Source organism: Cygnus atratus, chromosome 1 (assembly GCF_013377495.2).
Source record: "Cygnus atratus isolate AKBS03 ecotype Queensland, Australia chromosome 1, CAtr_DNAZoo_HiC_assembly, whole genome shotgun sequence".
Lineage (NCBI taxonomy): Eukaryota > Metazoa > Chordata > Aves > Anseriformes > Anatidae > Cygnus > Cygnus atratus.
In genome coordinates this window covers 102,533,138-102,557,686 of record NC_066362.1, presented here as the reverse complement: position 1 = coordinate 102,557,686, position 24,549 = coordinate 102,533,138, and the positions used below count along the sequence as shown (strand labels likewise).

The following is a 24,549-nucleotide window of genomic DNA, read 5'->3' as shown; positions in this document are numbered from 1 at the left end:
GATCCACATCCTTCTTGTGCTGGGGACCCCAGAGCTGGGTGCAGCACTGCAGGTGGGGCCTCACAAGGACAGAACCGAGGGGAACAATCACCTCCCTCAACCTGCTGGCCACTCCTCTTTTGATGCAGCCCAGGACGCAGTTGGCTTTCTGGGCTGCAAGCGCACACTGGCTCATGTCGAGCTTTTTGTCCACCAGAACACCGAAGTGCTTCTCTGCAGGGCTGCTCTCAACAAGTTCTTCTCCCAGTCTGTGCTCATGTCTGGGATTGCCCAGACCCAGGTGCAGCACCTTGCACTTGCACTTGTTGAACCTCATTAGGTTCACATGGCCCCACTTCTCAAACTTGTCCAGGCCCCTTTGGATGGCATCCCTTCCTTCCGTTGCATCAACTGCACCACTCAGCTTGGTATCTGCAAAGTTGCTGAGGGTGCACTTGATCCCACTGTCTCTGTCATTAATGTCTACATCAAAGCTGCAAGATCAACAGATTTCTGAAGTTAACCAGCACTTGAAGAAAGGGTAATTGGTAAAGAAGACACAAAGAAAAACCACACACCCTCATGAATTAGACGTATTAACTCTTTTATTCAGTTCTCTGTGTTTGTAAGACAGCGTTCATTATGACTGCTAACCCCATGTCTGGACATTTCCCCATTCCACTTTACTTTTGGTCTGTCCCTTCTTCCCTTTACTGTGAAGGGGGCATTACCAAGAGATAAGTGTCCCAATAAGAAGGAAAGCACGCATCCTGCTGATGCAGAAAAACCTAGAGAAAAAAATCATTCAAAGAGTTAGGCTTTTCCCAAAAAACTGTGCATCAAAAATTCAATCAGGCATCATAAAAAAGATTTCTGTAACTAGCATCTATCTCATTTCCTTGATATCTGCGTTACAGGTGTACCAAGGGTGGAGCCATGGGTTATCAAACTCCTCTTCTGACCTAGGAAAAGGCCCTTCCAGTTCAAGGAGTGAGGTACAGCGTTCTAAAGGTGAAATCTAGTTCCTGTTACCTTTCCTGCAGGTAGAGGAGTTCAGTCTCTGCAACTGCTGATCCATCAACTTTTCACAAGCATTACATTCCTGTGGAAATATTTCATGTGGAGGAAAAATTGTATATTAAGTTCAGCAAAGTCAAACTGCAACTTATCTCAGGAGATACTAGGCAGAAATAAGACTTCCATATTTGCCATTTCGTAAACAAACATTTCCATTTAGGCATGCACAAGCATTCCTACATCACAATACATTTGTGCTACTCCTCCCACACACTGCTGTAAGGATAGGTGGGGCAAGTAACTAATATTTCTGTTGTTTCTTTTGCCCTTGCGTTTGTAAGATGGATGGGAAAATATAAACACCAGCTTCTAAAGTGTCCTCCTGAAACTCATAAAATACTATACAATTTTTGTGCTTAATACACAATGCTGATGAACAGACAGAATCCAGGGAATAACATTAGCAGACAGTACTTTGCATAGTAGTAGTGAGGAAGACAAACTATACACACCTCCTGGGGTAAACCACACTTCTTGTAAACACCAGATATGAAATATTTGCGATATATTTACAGCTGTACCAACAGTCAATACAACATTCCCATTCCTCACCATCGTATAACTGAAACAGTCATCTTGACTCCCGGCCTTCCACTACATTGATAAAACTGAATTGAATGGATACGTGTGTATACAGCTTCTGCTCAATCTTCTTTCTGTGCTTCAGGACACCTTCCTGGTTTGTCCATGTAATACTGTGTATTGTATTCACCTGTCCAGATCCTTCCTCCCTAAGATGTAAGTACTTTATGACACTGATAAACTAAGTATCAAGGAAGCTTAGTAGTGTCATTGCTTCTACCATAAACAGGAAATATGCATAGCAAAAATGTGTGACAGGCCAAAGAGGTAGCAACAACTGGGTTACTGTTTTTTCCTCCCACTTCATCAAGTGCCATTTTGTACATGAGCGATCATCCCATAAAATTCTGGAAATAGCACATACTCCCAAAAAACTATCAATGTAATAGTGTTTTCTGATTAAAATATTTTACTCCAAAAATTTCAATGACCTAGAATAAAACTCCATTCCTATTCCATTCCTGTGTTGAAGTATATTTGAAATTGTATTGCAATTTGTCTAAAACAAAAATTCACTCCTTATTTTGTGTATGTCTTAGGTTAAGCCACAGATTAATGTAATATAATACTGGTGGGAAAACGCAACTGCACTTTCTGGTACCAAATATTCAATATACTGTTTGACAAAGAATTTTGCTACTACATTAAAAATATAAAGACCTGCAAAATTAATGTTAGGCTCAAACTCTGTACTCACTTAGTCATCCAGATTAGCACAGCTGACATTTCCAGTTAGAGAGCTCTCCAAACCTATTTCCCCTGTTCAACTGACCTCAGCCTGAAGAACCAGAGACATTTTAGCAGCCAATACTCTTTTTAATACGGTACATACATGTACAGAAGTACATCAAAGAGTTATGAATGCAACAAAAGATGTAATTCAATGTATGCAACACTTTCAAAGTCCTTTCTCACATGTTTCTTTACCTCCTCTTATTAATAGATATACCAAAAAGCCTTCTCCCTAGCAACATCAATGAGTGCCTAACTGAGACTGGGCTTTGGATATCACTATCTTGTAGGTAGGCATTTTGACTGCTTATCAATTCTGCTTCCTATAGGAATGAACAACCCAATGACATATATAACTCCTTAAGTACATTTCCTTCCAAACCAAAACCAAAATCTATTGCTGAGACAGTGTTATATGTAATTGCATCTACCAGTTGCCTCCAAGTAAAAAAGTAGACTTAGTAGACACAGAAATTCATGTAAATCTTTTATGAGCCCTTTCTCACCCACAAACTAGGCAGAACTTAATATGCTGATACACTACTATCCGGACTCTACATTCTATTAACACTTGCACTGTTTCTAAATGCAACAAAAGGGAAATGCAGAAACACCCTCGAAATGGTCTTCCTTAAATTCACTGTAAACGTCAACTTTTCTATCAGCCTAATTCATAACCTACTTCTCCTCCAGAGTGAGGAACTTGTCCTTTCTTCCCTTCACAAATATACCAACCCTTCCTTGCCCACGGAAGTCTATGAATAAGAATGGAAAGTATTATTTTTCCATTCTTCAAATCCACACCAGATCAGGGTTGCAGAGAACAGTATCGGTTGCTTTACTATGTCATATCTAGTAGAAAAAAAAACACTTTGTATCAACAGTCACATGTAAAAATGTGGAGGATCTACGAGAATACTCTAAATCCGTGCTTGTCTTACACCCAAAAAATCTTTCCTTAACAGCTGACTGAATCGCCTAAAATGGTGGTCCCTGCTAAAAAGGCTTATATACATTTCTATGCCTCTAAGCCTTACCTAAAATGGCTTCCAGAAACTGTTAAGAAGCAAAAGTTCAGAGGTTCGGGGACAGACGACCAACTCTTCCTTCCAAAAATTACTGTCATCTAGACTCAGCACAGTAACATTTTTAATCCACATGACCATCCATTCTAGTAGGTAAGTACTACAGCTAGTTTCCATATCAACAGCTCTATAATCAGCATTCAGCTCTCTTCCTTGATATCCAGTCCCCAAAGGCTAGCTTGCCTATCATATATTATGTACAGAAAGTCTGGTGATATTCCTCCTTACAACAAAAAGCTGGGAATGCTCAAGACCAGCAAAAGCTATTTTACTGCCTTCTCTCCATCTCTGATGACAGACTGATATATGCTTAGACTTCTTTGCCTCTACTACTAGAAGATACGTTCTCCCTTTCACATCTCTGCTGTCTGACTGGATGTAAAAACTTTCTCTATGGGGCTTCATCAGCTACATAGACTTTGCGCATTGTTATATTCAATAACTCTTTTCAAATCTCTGTCCAAAATATTTTTCACTTTGTGCATTTGATCTCCCTTTCACTCTGCAGTAACTCAGCTCCGGGATTTAAAGCCTGTGGTCCACATACTACCTCTACAAGCTCTATGAGAACTGACACGCTGCTAAGAAAAGCACATCAGTTGTCTGTAGTCCTAGGTGGTATCTGATGTGCACTGGAAACTCTTTGGTGGCCTGAATATCAAAAACTCAGATCCAGCTTAGTTCCCATGTTTAAGTATTCTTTCCAATTTTAGCATGACCATCCCAGATAACTACAGGAAATAGAATTTGGAATTTATCAACTAATACTTGATAACTGTTCCACATTCAGCTGATCCAGATTCAAACTTTCCCCCATGCTAGACTGTTCATCAGTGCCTCCATAACCTGGCTCTTCTCTCCCATTTTCTTTTCTTTTCAGAAACAGAAGTCATCTTACTGGATGTCAGCATTTTAATCTCTGGTAGGAGATACAGTTAAAATGGAGGTCTTGTTATGATGAAACATACTGACTACTTGTGCAACAATAACTCTTTGATGATATCTACATCATTGGTCTCCAAAGTGGGGTGCACAAGACAATCCATTAGGGTGCAAAAAGAAATTATTTTTGGTACCATTAATAAATTAAATGAAATACCTTTTAGAACAGAATTTGTTTCATCTTTATCTGATCTTTTATTTCTGTGTATGTTTAATAATGTACATAATAGTACAGTAGTACATGTACATACTGTATAAATAAATGAATATACATATATTGGGGTGCATGATCAAAATGTTTTATGGGATACACACAAAAAAACTTTTTATGGGAAAGGGATGCACAATCAAAAACATGTGAGACACTGAAGTCTAGATAACTGAAGAGGTGGTTAAAACTACTCACTGTTAGTCATTACATCAGAAACACTATAGATTTTACGTTTCTCACTGTCTCCCACTTCCATACGCAATTTAACTTTCGGTCTTTTGAGTATTTTTTCTATCTTGAGATATATGATATCTCGATAAAGCATACTGTCTTTTACTATCATGGTGTTTCTAAGGCATCTATCATTTAATCTAAGTTGTGCTCTGTAAGTATTATTACACAATAACTAATATTTATATAAGATTCACAGAAGAGGATAATAGATCTGCTTTTTGGCTTTTTCTGGTTTAGAGCTTTTAATATTTCCAAATTTGGAACTGACAACATTTGGGTGTCTAAGGCATTTTGCACTTTTATTTTTGTACCTGTAATCAACCTGTTACCTAACCCTTACCTATAAATATTTTATTATTATGTAGAAATGTTATTTCTTAAATGTAAAATGTAAAGATATTTAAACATCTCAATTAATAAGATATTATTTATGTTGTAATGGGCTAATGACTGGTACACCCACCCAAAAAGCAATTTATCTTCTTTACTTATCAGTTTGGATTTACTAAAATGACTAGCTAAATTAACCAAAAAGAGGCCAGGATTCAGAAACAGAAGGGAAAGCCTCAAAGAGTCTTTTTACACATAGAAAACCCTATACCAGAATTTTGAAAAAATATATCTAGTTCTGTCTGAATAAATGTGCACCATTGTGCCCTACTGATCAAAATTAGAATGGTTCAAGGATACAATTTAGACTTAGTGTCAAACCAATTTATTTGTTTAAGGTGGATCCCTGCTGTTGTCCCCTAAATCTCAAATGACCATTACGTACTACATGAGAATCCTGATTTCCTAAAGTGTCATTAGAACATGAAACTGGCTGCTTACTATGTGCATCTATAAACTATGCCCCTTGGACAAAAACAATGAATGTGGGCAACAGTAAAAGATCTTCACACTCAAAGGGGTACCAGGCTTTAGATGCAGAGGAAAAAACAGCTGATGAGAAATGTTAGATATATGTTTACACACATGCAATGTCAGTTACCACCAAGTACAATTGTGATGAACTACTCAAAAACATTTCAGGAAGAGATACATACGTTTGAAAAGTACATAAAAGAATCACCCAAAAGGTAGTATCAGATAGCAGATGGGCCAAAATGAAGTAGCAAAAATTAGAAAAGCTCTCAGCCCGTAACACTGACCACTGTCTGACAGTGGTCATTTCCTCCCTTCATAAAAATAAAGATCTGTAGATAAAAACTGCAGAATGTTCCTCATTTATTCCATTTTTTTTAAAAAAAATGTTAAAACAAACGTCATCAACAGCATAACTTGGACTGATCTTCTTGTGGGGCAGATAGATGAATGGACTAGATTAATTCCTTCCAGCCCTAGTTTTCCATATTCTTAAGATATGGCAATTTTAGTGAAGTTTAAATTTTTAGGGCATATACTGTACCTTACAGAAGCAGAGAGGAAAATGGAATGTTGACTTAAAGACCAGAGTTAGGACATCAGGTAACCAAACATTAAATCAGATAGAACCACGTGTCTACTGTAATACAGCTAGTCTTGTGATGGTTAGAATTCAGTAAATTAGACTCACCATTCAAAAGGACAGTTCAGGGACTCTGCCTCTCTCCTCCGTCCCCATTACTCCAGTTAATATTTTGCAATCCATCTCTCCCAGTACTGTAGGTTTCTCAGGTCACAGTCACATGAGTTTCTTCTGCTGCTGCTGCCACCTACCAGTTTTAATATTCTGTTGCAGCAGAAGGGCATATAGAAGAAGTTCTTGTTCAGCACTTACATAATCACCATCCTTTGTCTAAGATGTCATGGTTTTATTCAAGTTCTACAATGTTTCCCTATACACCGGGCAAAGCACTGGGAACAATCAACATGAACAAGGAACAACCAATAAGGCTTTGAAAGCCATTCCATAAGCAGGCAGGAGCATAATCTGTAAAAACATCTTTCAAGCAATATTAAAGATTAACTTCTGCAGAATGCAGTAAATTTTGATTAACTCTCCCCCCAAAAGATCATTTGCAGACACTACAAAGAACCAGTACTGTCCTTCTTTCAAGAAAATCTTCAAGTAATACTTTGGAAGTAAGATTGGAGATATTAAACTATGAGACAACGTGAATTTGTTCAACAAATTTGAGGAAAATAAATTCTTTTTTAGACATTACTATAAACCCACAAAGCTCTCCCCCAGAAAGACACCCAACCACATGCCTGAGAAGTGTTACACCCATGTCCTATAGCAGCTGATGTACAAAAATATTACACAAATAAAGGAATAGGCCTGCCCACTGCTGAGACGCAAGAAGCGGGTGTGTCTGAAAGGAAAAAGCATTAGAAACATAAGTATAACATGTCTGTAAAATTATCTTAAAGGTAAAATTAAAGAAACAAATTATACACTCAATTATACCAGTGAAATTGGATATCACATAGAGATTCCAGGTTTATCTCAGCATAGCTGAGAGCAAAATTTGGCTCCAAAATGATTCCCTCCCACTGTAATCTGAAGATGTAATTTACGGTAGTGCTGACAAATTTGCTGCGTTCCAGGAAAACATAAACTGAGAAAAGTACAGTATTTAATGATAATATAGAGGAGTTATTTAAAGTACACAGAAAAAAAGATTGAAACAAAAGCTAATTCTTTACAGATGTCATGAGAAATAAAACACGGCATCAGGAAACTTCGAAGCCTGTCTGAAGGTTAGCATTCCTCTACTTTGAATGGAATTCCAATTGTCTGATATTTACCACTGTATATAAAATACAGATTCTCCTCTTCGCACAAAATAAAACCTGAAGTTCCCATCAACTTTGAAGTGGTTTGAGACTAAAGGAGAGAGTTTACAGAGAAGGATAACATTTACAGGTATTTAGATCTATTAGCGAGGGCAACATAAACTGCATCCCCCATCCTTTGCTAACAAATAATCAGACCCTCAACTTGTTTTGTTTTTTCTTTCTTCTAGAACACACATTCTCCCATCTGTCCTCTTTATACGATCCAGCTCTACTGAATTTTAGTAAATTTAAGTTAATTTCCTTAGTACTCGTTTTTATGTACCTCTCAGCTCCCAATTGATGCAGTTAAATGTTATGCTCACTTTGCAACTGGAAAGCATTATATCTTTCAAGAACCTAAGCTAAAACAGTACACTTAAAAGCAAACTACCTAAAAGCGATAAAGAGGTAGAATTAATGTATTACAAAACTCTCTCATATATCTACCATGAGAGGACTTTTAACCTGCCCTAATTTTTGTCTCATCTGAGTAAAGCAAAGGACAATGACAGACTTCTTAAAGGTCAGCATGTATAAGGAGGGGATATAAAAAAAAGTAAGATTTATCTAAACATCACTGGTAGAGAAATCATTCAGAAAGTTTCACCAAAATGGACCAACTGGGAAAACAGGAAGAAAGGAAGGCAAACAAGTTAGCAAATTTACGAAGGTTACATAAGAGCAGAAAAGAGTCAATTTACCTGACAACAGGTCGGTTTTAGATGTCACCAAACTGCTGCGTTTACCATTCTACCCGCTTGCATTACTGGGGGGAAAAGTTTAGGAAGAAACATTCTCAAGGACTTTTCATAAGTTCTCACTCTCGCCACCGGAAAGGGGAGAAGGGAAGGTTTTCTCTGGATTGTTTGACTTTTTTGGCTCCTGAAAAGTTTTGCAAAGAACAGTAAGAAAGTGCGAACTGTTAGAACACATTTCTGTTAAAAAAAAGGGGGGGGGGGGGGAAGGGGGAGGGAATAAGTCAAGTAAGTCATACAGAATAGAGCAACAACAAAACCCACCCAAAATTCGTGCATCAAATTTCTGTCATCAGTTTAAACAAATAAACAAAACAAAAACTTTTCAACTCAAAGTGGAAACATGAGAGGCTTGGAGACTTCCAACAGCAAGATCCACCATCAGAACGCTCCAAAAGTCTCCCTCAAAGATTAAGACTTAAAGAAAAAAAACAAAGGAAAAGCCAGCAAACACCTGGTTATAAATCCTGCAGTGTTCAGTTTAAAACAACTCCTAGAACAGTGAAAAAATTAAAAATTAAAAAAGACAGTAGCAACAGAGGTTACCTGTCCGAGCACCTACAATTCCATAGAGAGAACAGGAGTGGGTCGTATGTCTCACACCAGCCATAAAGCCCATAAACCTTCTCAAAAAGAGTGAGCCATGAGAAAGATACTGTACATGGGATTTGTTTCCACAAAGTCTCTCTAATCCTTTAGGGTCCCTTACACATTTAACTGACAAATTTCCACAACAAGGCAGAGAAAAGATTTAGCAAATGTCACGTGTTGGATTTTGAAGTCCAATGTAACATCTTAAGAAGTATCCTTTGCATTTGACAAACACCGATGTTCCAGAGGTTATGTCCTGAGTAAGTATCACACATGGAAGATAGCCCACGAAGTGGAAGAAAATGCTCCAAGAGTGACCATTAGCAGAACAAAAAGGTCAACAGTCCACATAGGCATCAAGCATTAACCTTCTATTGCATTATGGGTGACATGGTATAACATTCCATAAAAGCATTTTATAAAACACATTAAAGCATTAAATACAAAGCTTAACATACAATCCATATATTGACACAGCAAGACATCAATTATAAGCATATTAAATTTAACAGAAGAAAATCTGCACTGTTACAAAAAAAGAAAAAAAAAACAATTTTATCAGATGTAGTTTAAGAAACTTATTGTTGCAAACGAGTTTCTAACTGGCTCTTTCAAACATTAAAAAATACAAAAAGAATTGTATCACCATCAGATGTATTAATGCTATTATAATCCAGCACTACATTGACCACTTTTTCACCATAAGCTTCCAAACTCAAGTACAGAGGCAGTGTTAGTGCAACTGCATGAAAGTTTAGCATGTGTTTTTCAGCGTACGTAACTGAAGGAAATACAGCATATAAAGCTGATACCTGTAAAGTTCACCTTAAATGGGAAATACTGCCTGGTTACAACAGACTAGATTTGGATGGTGGTGTTTTTTTTGCTTTAAGTGAAAACAAGAAGCTCCCTCCACAACCCATCCCATTCTATACATTTCACTATTTCAAAAGCACTGGATAAATACTGAGTAAATATATCAGACAAGTGTGCCTATTCATACCAATGAGTCTTCAAGCAAGGTTTCCATGTGCAGTATCAGTAACTTACGTACAAACAAACGTACGTGATGTTTCAAATACTGTCTTCTTCCCTGACCACTATGCAAAGACTTATCTCCAAACTTGCTGGGGAAGAACCAACCACAGAGGAGCACCTCATCACAAGGGAAACAAACTGTAAGTCTCTCAATCCACTGCTTGTCTTTCAAAAAATCTCATGTTTACTTCACAAATTTTATTACTTTAAGATGTTACCTGGACATTCTGAAAGGGTGATAAGAAATGTAAAGTTCCTGTGCATCACAGCATTTCTCCACAAAATAGAATGGAGCCTTAAAAAAACAGTCCGGAATATTCAGTTACCTGCTCTCTACTCTAAAAGGTATCTCCTGTGATAGAAATACAGAGGTCCTATTGTAGCAACCAGCATATCCTTACTCTCTGCTGTTATCCTACATGTGCTCAATGTGTGTGACAGCTGAAAAGGGAAGGGTTGACCCTATCAGCCTCTCAAGAAGTGCAGGCACCTACCACTAATAAGAAAAAGGAAAAGAAAAAAAGGGGGGGGGGAACAGGAAGGGAGAAAAAAAACAAAGAACTAACACCCAAATTCCCCTTAGATAAACAAACCAGGGGATAAGAGCCTCTGAAGAGACTGCTCAATGACTAGAAAATTAGTTTTCTTTTGTGTTCTGTGTTTCTGCAACTCTTCACAGAAGTTGAAGACCTTTATATTCTTCAAGTATAACCTGTGCACTCGAAGGCTCAGAAGATTTGAAAATACCTTGACTGCTGAAGCTCCTTTTGTTGCTGGACCAGCTGGTCCACTTCTCTTGCTTAACACCAATAGTCAACCTTTCACTTGATTTTAATAATAATATTTAATTCTACAAAAAAAAGCCATTTTATTACATTCCTTTTAAAATAAAATAATAATAATAAAAAAAAACAAACTGTACAAAGAAGCATGATCAAACTTCCATGAAAGCAGGTTAATACTGTTTATTGCCTCTTGAAGACTCTCTGCATAATGTCCGTGAGTTGTGTCTAAGGTCCAAAGTGAAGATAAAACAGCAGAGCAGCAGAGAGGTGAGGAGGGGCCACAGAGGTGGGCAGTGCAGAGCCTCAGAGGGTACATGGGACATGCTCCATTAAGTATCCAGAAAACAGCAGCATTGCACACACACAACCCCCCTCCAAACAAACCCTATTTTCACAAGATTGTTTTTCAGTTGTAAACATTTTACCTTTTGTTTTTTAAAAAAGAGGCTTACGTTTATATATATATATATATATATATATTTCTATATTTTATATATATATATATATATATATACACACACACACATACACACATATATATAGTTCCAGGGCTTTATGGACCCAGAAAATGGGAAAGGAATGAGAACAGAGGGAGGAGGAGGAGGAAAAGGAGGGGGAAGATAGGGACTGAAAAATGGACTCAGTATATCTGTTTTGGTTATCTGTTTTCCAAAACAGCTCAAGGGTAATGACAAAATGCACAGCCAGAAGGACTAAGAAAAATCAGGCAGCCTAGAAAAAGTATAGGATCTAAACAGCCAAAACCCAAAAGGAAATGAAGCAAAGCAAATGTGCATATACAAACACACAAGTGTGTGCACTCACACCACATACACATAAGGGTCCAGGATCAATTTGTTAATTGTATATGGACCTAGGTTATATATTTTTTTATTTTTATTTTTTTTAATTCTGGCTGAGCTCTCTTTTTTTTTCCTTTTTTCTTTTTTTAAATTTAATTTGCTGCATGTTTCCCAAAACTAAGAATTTAGTATTTCTCCCCAGTTATGCTCTTTGGATTTCTGACATCAGCTTTTAAGTATTTTCAATGGGGAAAAAGTAAACCTTGCAAGTATTGTATGAACTGCAGCTTTATTCTAACGTACCTCTAGAATTCTAATCACTTTTAACCAACTTTTCACTCCTCCACACTTACCACATTTCTCCCCCCGAAGAACAAAAAATATCACCCTCCCCTCCCAAAAAAAAACTGTACAGGCTTTCACTCAGTGTTTTCTTAGCAAATATTCTGCAGTGTTTTCACTTTGGCCACTGTTAAAGATGCAGGCATAGAGAAGGGAGTGTTGGACTAGCATGTATTAAAAAAAAAAAGAACATTAACATTGCAGATCTCTCTCAAAAAGACTAAAACACTAACAAATACAAGTCAATGCACGTTTGTTTTAAACTAGTGTAATTCTTTTTCACATTGGATTAAACATTATTTTGTATACCAAACATTACAGTGCTGTTTATCTCCTCCAATCATGCAAAAATAGTTAAAACGTGACACTTCTGCCACAAATATAATGAGAAATTCCCCTGCATACCTTCCAAAATCTGGAGTTGAAATGAGAAAAGCATAAGTTCTAGAAATCCTCCTTCAAAAGCTTTATAAAGAAATATGGACACAAAGCTGCCAATTAATATCAAGACGGCACAAATTAGAGACTTGTACAGAAAGCTCACATTAAGTCAAACGACACTTCTCTCTGCCTCATCATTTGAAGGGCCATATCCTGCAAGGTCAGAAAGGGATGACTTTAAAAGTATGCTGAACCTACAGCTCCCACCTACAAGAGAGGGAACAGTAGGTGTCCAGGAACATTGAAATACCTGGCATTTAACACCTTCAACTCTCATTGAGAACTAAAGGCACTGAGCAATTTACAGGATCAAGCCTTACAGAGGTAGAAGAGACTTAACTGCTGCATTAATTCCCGGAAGTTTCTAGAGAGCTGCCAGAGCTTTCTGAAAATCTTCCAGTGAATCATGCTTCAATGCTTTCCTGTGAACACATGTGCACTGCAATATGTCTGGGGACCAAAGCAGCATCCAAATAAAACTCCCATTTAGGTTGTGAATTGAGCATCTTCATTAGAAAACTGATGCTGAAGAACGAACACAGTACTATGTTCTGCAAAAACATAGGGGCAGCAGTCACAGAACGCATGTCTTTTAATCTTGCTCTCTTGATTGACTCCCCTTTCCTCATTTCTCTGAGCTTCTCTGATAAACAGCATTGCAAGTTGGTTTAAAGGAAATTTTTACAAGAGAGAGTTCTGTTGGTCATCTATTTACACGTGGCATCACTCCACAAGAAGTTTGATCTCATTGGCTAATAGCTGGTTCATGTTGAATAGAGCCCCCGGGAGCTTGGTGAGCAACTCTCTCTCCGTGGTCTCAGGGTCGCTGTCGACAGAGCTGGAGCTAGCACTCATATTGTCGACAGCGGCACTAGCTGGAGGGCCCAGCTCTGGCTCGCTAGTCTCGCTTGCCGTGGACACCACAGAGAGCAAGGACATGCGCCGCGTCAAGCGACCGGGGGTTAAAAGAGAAGCGGCATAGTCCGCTATGATACCAGCTACATCTAGATTACAAGCCTTGTCAAAGGCAATGAAACCTACATTTGCATTGGCCTCGCAGACGTAGAATGAACCGTCGTCCTTCATCAGCAGGTCAATGCCACACACGTCCATCCCCAGGATGTTTGATACTTGGACTGCCAGTTGCTTGCCTTGTTCACTCAGTGAGCACATCATCCCTACACCACCTGCAAGAAGTGGGGAAAAAAAACTTGCTGTCTCTAATCTGGTCACAGGTGACCAACATGATTCTTGACTGGCTGGTGCACTTTGGTTGTGAAGCTCCAAAACAATCCTGCAAGCATAGTGTTGATGATGATTCACAAAGTGACTTCCTTTCCACAGTGACTACTAATGAACTTGAAGTCACAGCAGGGTTTTGAATGATTCTGAACTGCCAAAGGCAGCTCAAGATTATGATTTGTTTTTAAAAATGGTAACTACTGACTTTTTAGTCAAAAACAAAACATTTTTACAATCTTGGGATATTAAAAGGATGACAAAACAAATCACCTTTGTTTCTTCTTCTAAGGCAGAGGCTTACTATGCATGCCCTTGTTTCTTCCTTTACAGTAGAGGTTTGCTATACATGTTTATAAGTTATAAGAAGAAATCTTCCAGCAAAATTAAAACAAATATTCCAGATAAGACTACAGGTCTGACTGACATAATCGAGGGGGAAGAGGGTTAAGATATTATCATTTACTTGTGTCCCTCTCAGCTTGCTCCATAGGTTACTGTCTCTAAAGAAAGAATTCTGGAAAATTTGTGTCTGCACCTCAGCTGGTCCAGTACACAGTCCATAATCTAAGTATTAAATGAAACAGACTTAATCCTTAATGTATCATAACTCTTAAATTTAAAAATATAAAAGAAAAATAAAAACATTTAGCAGAAAAATCTTCCAGGTTACATTTCCTAAGCATCAAGAATGCAGTAACTAAAATCTTTCAGGCATTTTGACTTAGTAAAACTGTATTGCATATAAACACATGTTATCCAATCCTGCTCAGGTCAATTTTAGTTTCAGTAATTTCAGATTAATAACCAGCCAGGCAACCTCTATCCAACTTCCTTTTTCCACCCTAAGAATCCTCTCCTATCCTACACACAAAGTGAAGCAGAAACTCAGTTCTAAGGATACTAGCACTAAATTTCCTCTTCCTTACAGACATGTTTTTAGGCGAAAAAAATGTTGCGTGGAGGAGACTGACACTTAAGGCAGCACAGCAGCTGCATATGTAGTCCAACTGTTGATTGCCTTCAACAGTTTTCTCTCTTAACACTCTACCCTCTTGCCAACTGGATGTCTCCTCTACCACCCTCACTCTTTTTCTGTCTTCCTTCTTTTTCCGTTCCTCTTAAAAGGATGTAATGAATGATAATATGGCATTAGCATGATGTTGCCACTATCACATCATTTGCTCTGTTTGTGTTCCTAGAACTTTCCACTCCCTTTCATCTGTCCTATCCACCTAAAACTTCAGGCAGAAATAGTCTCTGATTATGGGTTTGTGCAATGCACATCTCACTTACTACTCGCTCTCATGTTTTCTCTGTAAACATCCAATGGTAAACACAATTAATAGAAAATAAAACCTGCAGCTTCTTTCAGTTGGGTTTGTCATTTTTCCACCGGATTAAAGTATTTTGATCAAAACTATGAATAAAGCTTTTCCTACCAAGTGAGCAGTTACTCTGCATTCTCCCGTCTGTTGAGCAACGGAGCATGGTGCCCACCACACGGCCTCCTACTACGATGACACGTACATCCTTGCCATGGGACTCTTTAACATATTTTTGAAATAAGTAAGGGGCATCATGACGGATCAGATGGCTCAGGTCTGCCAAATGGTGCTTGTCTCGTGCCAGGAATACAGCTTTGCCTGTATGAAGAAAAAGAACATTGTAGGATTAGAAGAAACTACCAATTTGAGCTGCATCAATGATTCAACATAGAAAAGTTAAACCTCTGACCAGTATGCTGGTCAGTCTCATGTGCCCCATGTGTAGTTTATATCCATTTACAAATTCTTCTGTGGACATCAGTGTTCCACTGCTTCAGTGCTTCTAAGCGTTCAAGTACTGAAAGAGTTGAGGAGCCATGAGATCAGTATTAAAATAAAATTAAAAAAAAAAAAAACACCATTGCTTTAGATAAAGGAGGCAGTTTTGTAATTTCAAATCGTTCTGGTACTAGTCCCTAATGAGAGATGAAAGACATAAAAAAAAAAAAAACAACACAAAAAGAGCAGTAAATAACTAATAGCATGGAGCTATTCATCTAAAAAGACTAGATCCACAGACTACAAGTTTGATGCACAGAAACCATTTGCATGAAACTGTTGAAGAACAGGCTGCTAGGAACTCTTACATCATTAGTATGCCACTGCAAAGCTATTTAACTATTGGAAAGATGCTGACAGCTGCTCTTCCCAGTACTTATAAGAACTCACAACTCCAGAATGAGGTTTTGCAGTAGAGTAACTAAGTTCAGAACAAAACACTAGACTCCAAAGTATATGAGATAAATTTAGCAAAATATTCCACAAAACATAAAAGTAAATGGTATGTACTGTAGTTTTGAAGAAACTGTTTAGAATTTAAAATCACTGGCTTTTTTACAAGTAAACATCTTAAGGATTTCTGTTATTTCATTCCCCTTCATTTCTAAAGCACATCAAAGAGTTCTATCTTCTCTTCCAATATTACTAATACTAACGAAAAGCATTCCTGAAAGATTCTACCATTTCCATCTCTTTTTAGTCTCACAAGAAGGTATCTGTTTCCATCTTCAGCCACTTCTCTCAACTCCTCTCCCACTTTGTTTAGACTCATTTATGTTGTATTAGATTTACATTTTGCAATAAGGCTGCACTGATTTTATGGGGCAGAATTGTCACTCATTTATGCTGCAATATTAACAATGCTGAAATGTTAACAGAATTCAAAAAACAACTGATGAACTGCCTATCTTAATTAAAGGAACAGAAATGCAGCAGCAGAATAGGAGAAATAATGTGCTAAGAATTCCATTCCAGCAAGTGCTCCAAAGCCCACCTGGGACAGCCTCTGCTTCCTCAGGGTTTAAGGTCTGTCTAACACAAAATGCTGCTTGAGGAACATAGAATCTCTCATAACAAACAGCAGCAGAATGTAGACTTAAAATCATGACCAAAAAAGCAAATTCCTCCATGTGATCTCTCCCAAACCCAACTCTAAGTCTCCTACAGGCACTTAATAATTCTACTGTACTCCTAAAACTGGACAGAAAGAATGACTCCTTGGAGGGGAACTACTTAATTCTTGGTAATTATGCTGCACCATGACATCTTTGCAAAAATAATATTGGCACATTTGCAGCAGCAGCATTAACTGTGCAGAAAATGGGCTTAGAAGAACATGACTTTCATTCATCAGGCAGCATCTATGACCATGTTTGCCTCATTTTCTAAATACCATTTGCAAATGGCTGCTCTTTAATTAATTTGAAAAGGTTTCCCCAACTCTCTTAATGTGAAAGGGCATGCACTCTGATAAATTTGCACTAAAACTCATCAAATTTAGAGTGCTTTAAAGAAAAACTTGTAAACAGAAGCACAGAATCAACGGACGTTTTAAGAACCTCTGGAGGTCATCCAGTCCAATCCCTTACTCAAGCAGGTGCACCTAGAGCAGGATGTGCAGCACAGTGTCCACACAGCTTTTGAGTATTTCCAAGGAGGGAGACTCCACAACCTCTCTGGGCAACCTGTGCCAGTGCTCTCAGTCACCCTCACAGTAAAGTGTTTTCTGATGTTTAGAGGGAACTTCCTGTGTTTCCATTTCCTCCCATTGCCTCTTGTCCTGGCACTGGGTTCCATTAAAAAGAGCTTGGCTCCATCTTCTTTGCACACTCCCTTCAGGTATTTAATCACACCAATATGATTCCCTTGAGCCTTTTGTCTAGGCTGAACAGTCCCAGCTCTCCCAGTGTTCCCTCACGGGAGATATTCCAGTCTCTTAATCATCTTTGTGGCCCTTCACTGGACTCTCCAGTAGCTCCATGTTGCTCTTGAATTGGGTAGCCCAGTACTGGAACCGTCACTCCAGTTGTGGCCTGACCAGGGCTGAGTAGAGGGGAAGAGACACCTCCCTCAACCTGCTGTATTAAGCAGCAATACTTAATACAGGCAATACTTTGCCTAATGCAGCCCAGGACAGGAATTCTGGCTAAAAATGGAAAAGCAAGTCAATAGCTGCAAACTCTATAATTACTTCTAGATCTTAACAAAAGGTAATGTCAAGTCCAGTGTTTCAGTAAATCCACGTTTGTCAAACTGAGCTTACTACAAAGACAAGCCCCAACTTTGCTTCATAGCTCTGCAAACACTTTAAGACCACATAAAGAGGTACGACTGCCAAAATCTTCCTCTGCCCCAGCCTTTTGCTCTCACTCTTCCATTACATCAATACAGGAAATTGTGAAAGTAAATGATGATAATTCAAGCAAGTAGTTAATCCAAGTAAACATAACCAATCCAGATTTAGCTAAGATCTGTTCCTGAATCCATTTATTATCCGGTTACAGAAACACTCATGTCAGCAGAAGAGATGCACCAGAGCAGCACAGTGTGGGAACAAAGACAGGGACAATAAGAAGGAAGAGGTGGCTTTTTTTAAATGTTTCAGTTTGTTTATGGTAACTCCTGGCTTATGTGGTGAAACATCAGTTTCAGACTCTTTTTACTGCTAGTATTTATTAAATTGGTTTTAAAACCAGTGACCTCCTGTGTAAATAATTTTGAACTTGGTTTCCTTTAGTAGATCACTATCTACCATTAAACCAAATCAATGTAGTTCAACACTTTCTATTTCAACACCTAAAATAATAAAAAAAAAACAATAACAGAAAAATTTCATCTGAACCTGCTGCACTATCACCAGCAGTCAGAGTTTTTTGGGGGGAGGGGAGGAATCAATCCCATTTGGCAAACAGTATATGAGATTGTATTTAAACCAGAATCCTAATTACTGACAAAGTCAATTAGAACGAAAAGTCAAATTAAGATTCAATGAACTAAGACTTCATTTCTTATGCCTATTTAGAAACATCCCTAAAATCCATGTAGGCTTCTCTCTGCATCCCTAAAGCCAGACCTTCCATTAATCCAGTTCAAAACTTTCCTCTCAAAAGTCAGCAATGCACCATTATTTTGAACCCCTATCCCCCCTGCTATTCCAAGACTATGTTCTACTAAAACTGCTTTCCAGTGTGCAGCCCTCTCAATATTGAGAAGTTTGAGGCTAGGAGAACTTAGAAGTACTACAAAAAAAGTTCAACACCTAACAGAAGACCTTCTTAACTATTACCCCTTGACAAGACAAAATCTTAAAGAGTGCTGCTAACAATATTCCTTGCCCTCACCTCTGACCTCACACCCACCTCGGTGACCCCGCGTGTTCTTCACCACCATAGGGAACTCCAGCACTTCCGCCTCATCAATCATTTTGGCAAAATTCTCATGACCACCTGGCAAAAGAAAACCAACAATATTATGTGCCACCAGCCTGATGTGGCCAAATTGGGGATGTAATTGCCATGTATTCCTCCCACCCTTCTAACTTAGATAACGCAGAAAAAACTAACAATTAAGAAGAACTTGGTCACGGAGTACTGTCAGACTTTGTGGTGTTTGTAACTTGTGCAATACTTATTCCTATGTCCTTTGGAACGAAAGAAACAAATTGACAAAGGGGTACCCCAGTGTTCCGAATCTGAATGCCCAAATTCTACCACCTTGTTCCAGTTTAGCCCTATTACCTTAAAAGCTCCTATTTTTTCAAATGTCTTGCAGGAAAATACAATGGACATAACACCAGGAACAGTTCCATCCAAACTACTAACAAGGAAAACAGCATGGAATACAAAGACAAGGCATAATCCAGAGAGCAGCAACAACCCAAATCTTGGAACTCTACCTCCCCCTTTACCAAGGCTTAAGTCTCCTTCATCTCATTCTCCCTATTTCTTGAAGTACTACTTAAACCTTCTTCTTTTATTGCATCTGTAAGAATCATAGGGGGGTAGCTTTTAATGACCATTGACAATGGTTGATGCTTTAATTTTATTTGTTTGATTCACAGAAGGCTGACCATAGTACAAGAAATAAGATAAAAGTCAGCAGACAAAGGGATGAGACTCCTCTAAAGGCATGTGCAGTAAAATGCAGAAGTCAAGCCAAGACATTGGTCAGAAAGCCAGAAGTAACCATCAATATCCTAACATGGATTTTAATGCATGTCACGGAATAACACGCAGTTCAGCACATACTGCTGGCAAAGCCAGATCTTACTGACAACTTGATACTTGTGTAGAAAAGGAAGGCCATGCTTCTGTCAAATTTTAGAGAGAGGCATTAAAAGAAATGTCATGGAGTTACAAAGAAACAGAGATGTTCTCCAACTACCCCATAATTTGTGGTTTCCCTTTCCCAACAAAAATTAAAAACTCATTCCATTCTCAAAGATCTAGAGCAACTGCCTCTACAAAGGAAGGATGTTCTCAAATGTATTTTCATACTAATTGATGGAAATATTTGACTGATGTTTTTGGCAAGTTCCCATTACAGAAGCCTGTCAGTGTAAGTGCACAAAGGAAAGGAAAGCACTAGTGTTTCCCAAGAAGGAAAGTAAAGCTAAGAGGCATCTTTCATTCTTTAACATATTATAAGTAAAATCAGAAAAAGTATCAGGGTAGCTCAGTCAAATGGTTCTTCTAATTTAGCACTCTGTCAGGAGCCACAGATTCCAGAGGCAGGAACAAGGAATACCAGTAATTAACTGATGGAGGGAATTCTGGAGGGAAAGCAAACACCAAAGAACTGTTAATAGTTGAACACAAGAGCCTGTGCTATTTCTGTCCTTTTATAATAACTAATATATTTGCAGATATTTTTAGTCATATAGAAGTTTAATCTATTTTCAGATGTTACTGAAGTGTAGATTCTGACAATATCTTGTGACATTTAGTTTCTTGAGTTCCTGTCTCTTGTTTTGGGCAATTGGAAAAGAGTTCAAAATGTCTCAGTAGTAACAACCAAAGTTAGATGCTTGGGAAGTTGAGGTATAATTAAACTATTCTTCATAAAGCATCAAGCAAACCAACATAGCCAAAACCAGAAGCCTGAGTTTCATAACTTTTTTTCTTCTTCTGGTTACTGAACACTTATCTGTGGAACTAGCCTCACACTACTTGCACAGATTATTGTAGGCAGCTATGTTATCCTTTTGATCCCAAAGCCTTACCATACGAAAAGGTGTCTGGGAGGGGTACACCATGACCAGCAAGTTCTTGAAACGTCCAGAACTTATTGACACAGTTGAGGATGGCTTGGGGACGATTCATCAATCGACAACCCATCTTCTCTAGGTGGCGAAGGACTGTGATATCACTGTCACTTTGGACCCAAGGTGTTGGTACACGCACAACCACCACCTGTGGGTAAGCAGTAATAAGCTCACCATTCACCCGGAGACCTAAAGAAGGAAAATAACAACATTCCAATCAACTACAAGGTTTTCAGGAAGATGTAAACACGCAAAGAAATACTGCCCTGTATCTAATTACATCAGATTTCAATGGTGAGCATTAGAACAACACAACTCTTCCTAAAACACATCTTGTCAGTTGTACTGTTTCATATATGCTACTTTTAGCCTACTTAAAACTAGGGCTAGGCAAAGAACATTGTATGAGGGCACATAATCTTGGGCCTCTTTCCAAGATTAAAGACTTTCTAGGTTGACATGTCATCCTTTCTATGCGTGTTAGCTGCACACTACATTGACATGGGCAGTAACAATAGCTCAGGAAGTCTCTGCCTCTCACAGACACTTCTTGCCTACATGACACAGTTTATACCTTTCCCAGTCCCACTTGTATCGATCCCTCTGATTTTGGCATCACGTTGAACAACAATTGCCAAAGTAACTGAGGCTAGATACGACCCTTAAAAAAATAGCAGTATTTTTAACATGACCCATATCAACAATCTGATATATAATAATACTCAGAAATAATTTTATCAGCTAACAGGGCAGCACCCTGTGGCATTAAGACAGGAATCAGAAGGAAAGCCAGCTTTGTCACCAAGACCAACGTATCCCTTAGTCATGATCTATAGTTTTACAGAAAATGTCTCCGAAAAAGAAACATGGAAAGAAAAGTTGCAGGAATGGAAATATGATAGGATTAGTTGGGAAGGCATCAAGCTTGATGAAGACAGTCTGAAAATGAGAACAGACAAGACTTATTCAATATTCACTTTATTCGCCTTATGTTCACACTAAAACCATCCGACTACAATGTAAAATACACAGTTGACGCTGCTGTCAGCACCTTAAGGGTTAAAAAGAAAAAGTGATCTGAGAAATCACAGTTCATCTGCATTTCTGTGCCCACGAAAGGCCTGCTCCTTCAGATCTAGACCACATTAATTACCTGTTTAGTTCTATTCTAAAGATGTTACTTTACAAATACAAACTTTCATCTACTCAATCTGTAGACACACATATTGTCAGGCAATATATTTTCATTTAATTTTCATTTAAAGATGCATTTGAATTAATGTGTGCGTTGGGGGTGAGAATTCCTCTCTGTACTTCCTATTTTGTTTTCTTCTCCCAGCCAGGTTGTATTTTAGAGCTTGCATTAAATATAATGAAGTAACCACCTAACTCCCCAAACAGAAGTAGAAATATTCTGTCCAGCCCTCAGGAGAGCATAGAACCATACTCTGGAAAGGCCAAAACAAACCCATATCCAATACAAATCCTTTTTTTTCAGTACCCATTGCCATAATTGTACAGAGATGAGAGAACATAAGCAGACGGGTGCTCTGGCTGCTCACCTCATTAGCACCAAGCACTGCCGCATTGCAGCTGACATGACTAGCGTGTTTAAACAAGCAGGCTTCAGATGCACACACAACCATTTTATAGAAGCATCTCAAGCAAGAATAAAAACAAAAGACTGATAAAAGTCTGAGCAGAATGTGAACATCAGTAAATAGACTATGATCTCCTTTAGTCAGAAAAAGAGTACTGATTTGGCAAGCAAAAGATTTTAACTTGTCATTCAGATTCCATTTTACACATGTAGAAAATACATTTAGGTTTACATCCAACTACACCCCCTTTTTGCCATTGCAATTGCATGCGTATCTTGATCCATGTGCAAGCTGTGTAACAACCCATTTTAGAAAGGACTATATTTTCTATAGACCTCAAAGATTGCCACTGTACATCTCTGCCGTGAACCAAAACTACACAGTTTTCTAATTCATATAATCTCAAAGTCTATTTTGTTATTCTTCTTTACAGTCATACCACGTGCTGAAATTCTGCACAACTGAGTTTGAAAAAGCAAACAGAAGTGATGCATATGCCTCAGATAGGATATTCTCCCAAATACCTGGATTAAACTTGACTGGTTCAAATTCAGTCAGGTCACCACTCCCCCTGGAGTGACATTGGATGTACAATGTATTGGAGTACAGTCATGTTATCAACAGAATAATCTGAGCTTTTGTTCCCAATTCAAACATTTTCTCGTTTCTCCAGAACATTTTTTTTCTCTCCCCTAATAGAAGACAGTTTACAAACAAAGAGAAGAGCTATTCAATGAAATGTATAATTTGAGTCACCACTACTGACATGCGCCACAAAAATTAGCTGCAGTCTCCCAGCAACACAGTGCTGCAAACAGAAGCAGCTTTATTACAGTAAAAAGGAGCCAGATTCTGCCATTTTGAAAAACAAGCTTGTATTCAGCATTCCATCCGAGATCCAGCAGTTAATGGTCATTATTGCTGAGTGGCTGATAAAATAATATTTATTCACTATGATACACTGAAACTTGAAACACAGAAAATATCAATTCGTACAATTAATTTCTTTTCCAAAAAAACAATTCTTGTATACAAAGACGGAGAAAGTTGTTTTTTTTTTTTTTTTTTAAAAAAAAAAGACTACAGTGGGATTAATCTTTTTTTTTTTTTTTTTTTTTTGAAAATGGAGATGAGCTCTCTTTCCTTTGTAGTAATAGCACCATTCCAGTCCCAGAAGAGTAGTAATGAGTTACATTCATGGTTGCCTGCAGACAATGAACCAAATTCACAAACAAGCAGAAGGCAGATGTTCAGACTATGTGCAAGTACCTCAACAAATAACAGCCTGGTCCATTCATTGGCTTTCTCAATGGATGCCCATGACATTGCAGACATAGAAAACACAGACAGCTGTAGAGTCCTTTGAAGTACCAATAATGACAGCAAGGAAAGAGAGATTTCACTGATTCTCCAATATCATTAACTTTACCAACATCCATTTTACACTGTTTGGAAGACAATTTCTCAAGTTATCATAAAACATTTGGGTATTCTTTGGCCCTATGAGGTAGAGGACTCCTGAGCTGGAATATCATACTATAACAACAAATGTAAAATCTGCACTTGAACAAGACCTTTTCTTCCACTCACTACCAGTTTTCCTTGGTTTACCTCTGTGAAATGTCTCGAAAACTATATATGACAGACCCTTAACATTATACTGCAGATATCACAGTATTCAGATCAAAGTGAAAAAGGAGTTCTTGCAATAAGAATTGTAATCACCTGGGAATGAACTTAACCAGGTTACACTATGTCCTTCAGAAAAGGCAAAAAGCCTCAAGTTTCTCTCAAATACAGCTCAAAGCAACTCATGATAACTGAGCGGGTATGTACATGATTCCTCATCAGCTGGCCCAACTGGTCCTGCTGCTTGTCATTCTAAAAGAGTAGCAGGTGAGCTTAAAGTATAAAGCACCTGGTCTCTACTGAAGAGTTTTACTGTGATCCAAACAGATTAGAAGCCACCACATGAATCTCTGAAGTCCACAGAAAACAGATGCAACATTAATCTCCAGCGAAGATGGAAGAAAGAGGCAGACACTTCTGCTGCTGCTACCAGTGAAGTCAGGAGACATGTATCTACAGCCTAAGAAAGTCCTTGAGACAATAACATCTAATACGGTGCAGCCTATTTGCATAGCACTTATCTAGAAGACAACAGTTTCCTCTTGACAGGGTGATTTAGTAGAATTTTAGGGTGGAAGCACATACTTTAAAAAATAAAAATAAAAAACAACTCTGGAATTTCTCAGTCCTC

At 38.2% G+C, this 24,549-nt stretch overlaps 1 protein-coding gene and 1 long non-coding RNA gene across 2 annotated transcripts in view; both read right to left on the bottom strand.

Annotated features, from left to right (window-relative positions):
• Positions 1-640: 640 nt before the first annotated feature.
• LOC118247608 (uncharacterized) lies at positions 641-7,036 on the bottom strand. Its single transcript, XR_004778500.2, has 3 exons — positions 6,398-7,036; positions 1,012-1,081; positions 641-767 (listed from the first exon to the last, which is right to left on the bottom strand). It is a non-coding gene; the product is annotated as an uncharacterized LOC118247608 (long non-coding RNA).
• A 4,271-nt stretch (positions 7,037-11,307) lies between these two features.
• Positions 11,308-24,549, bottom strand: part of RIMKLB (ribosomal modification protein rimK like family member B) — a 48,411-nt gene continuing 35,169 nt past the window's right edge. The window contains exons 4-7 of the mRNA XM_035545715.2: positions 20,647-20,877; positions 18,785-18,871; positions 15,042-15,245; positions 11,308-13,547 (exon numbers count right to left, since the gene is read on the bottom strand). Of these exons, the coding sequence (XP_035401608.1) occupies positions 13,084-13,547; positions 15,042-15,245; positions 18,785-18,871; positions 20,647-20,877 (986 nt within the window). The 3' untranslated portion in view covers positions 11,308-13,083. The remainder of the gene's footprint in view (positions 13,548-15,041; positions 15,246-18,784; positions 18,872-20,646; positions 20,878-24,549) is intronic.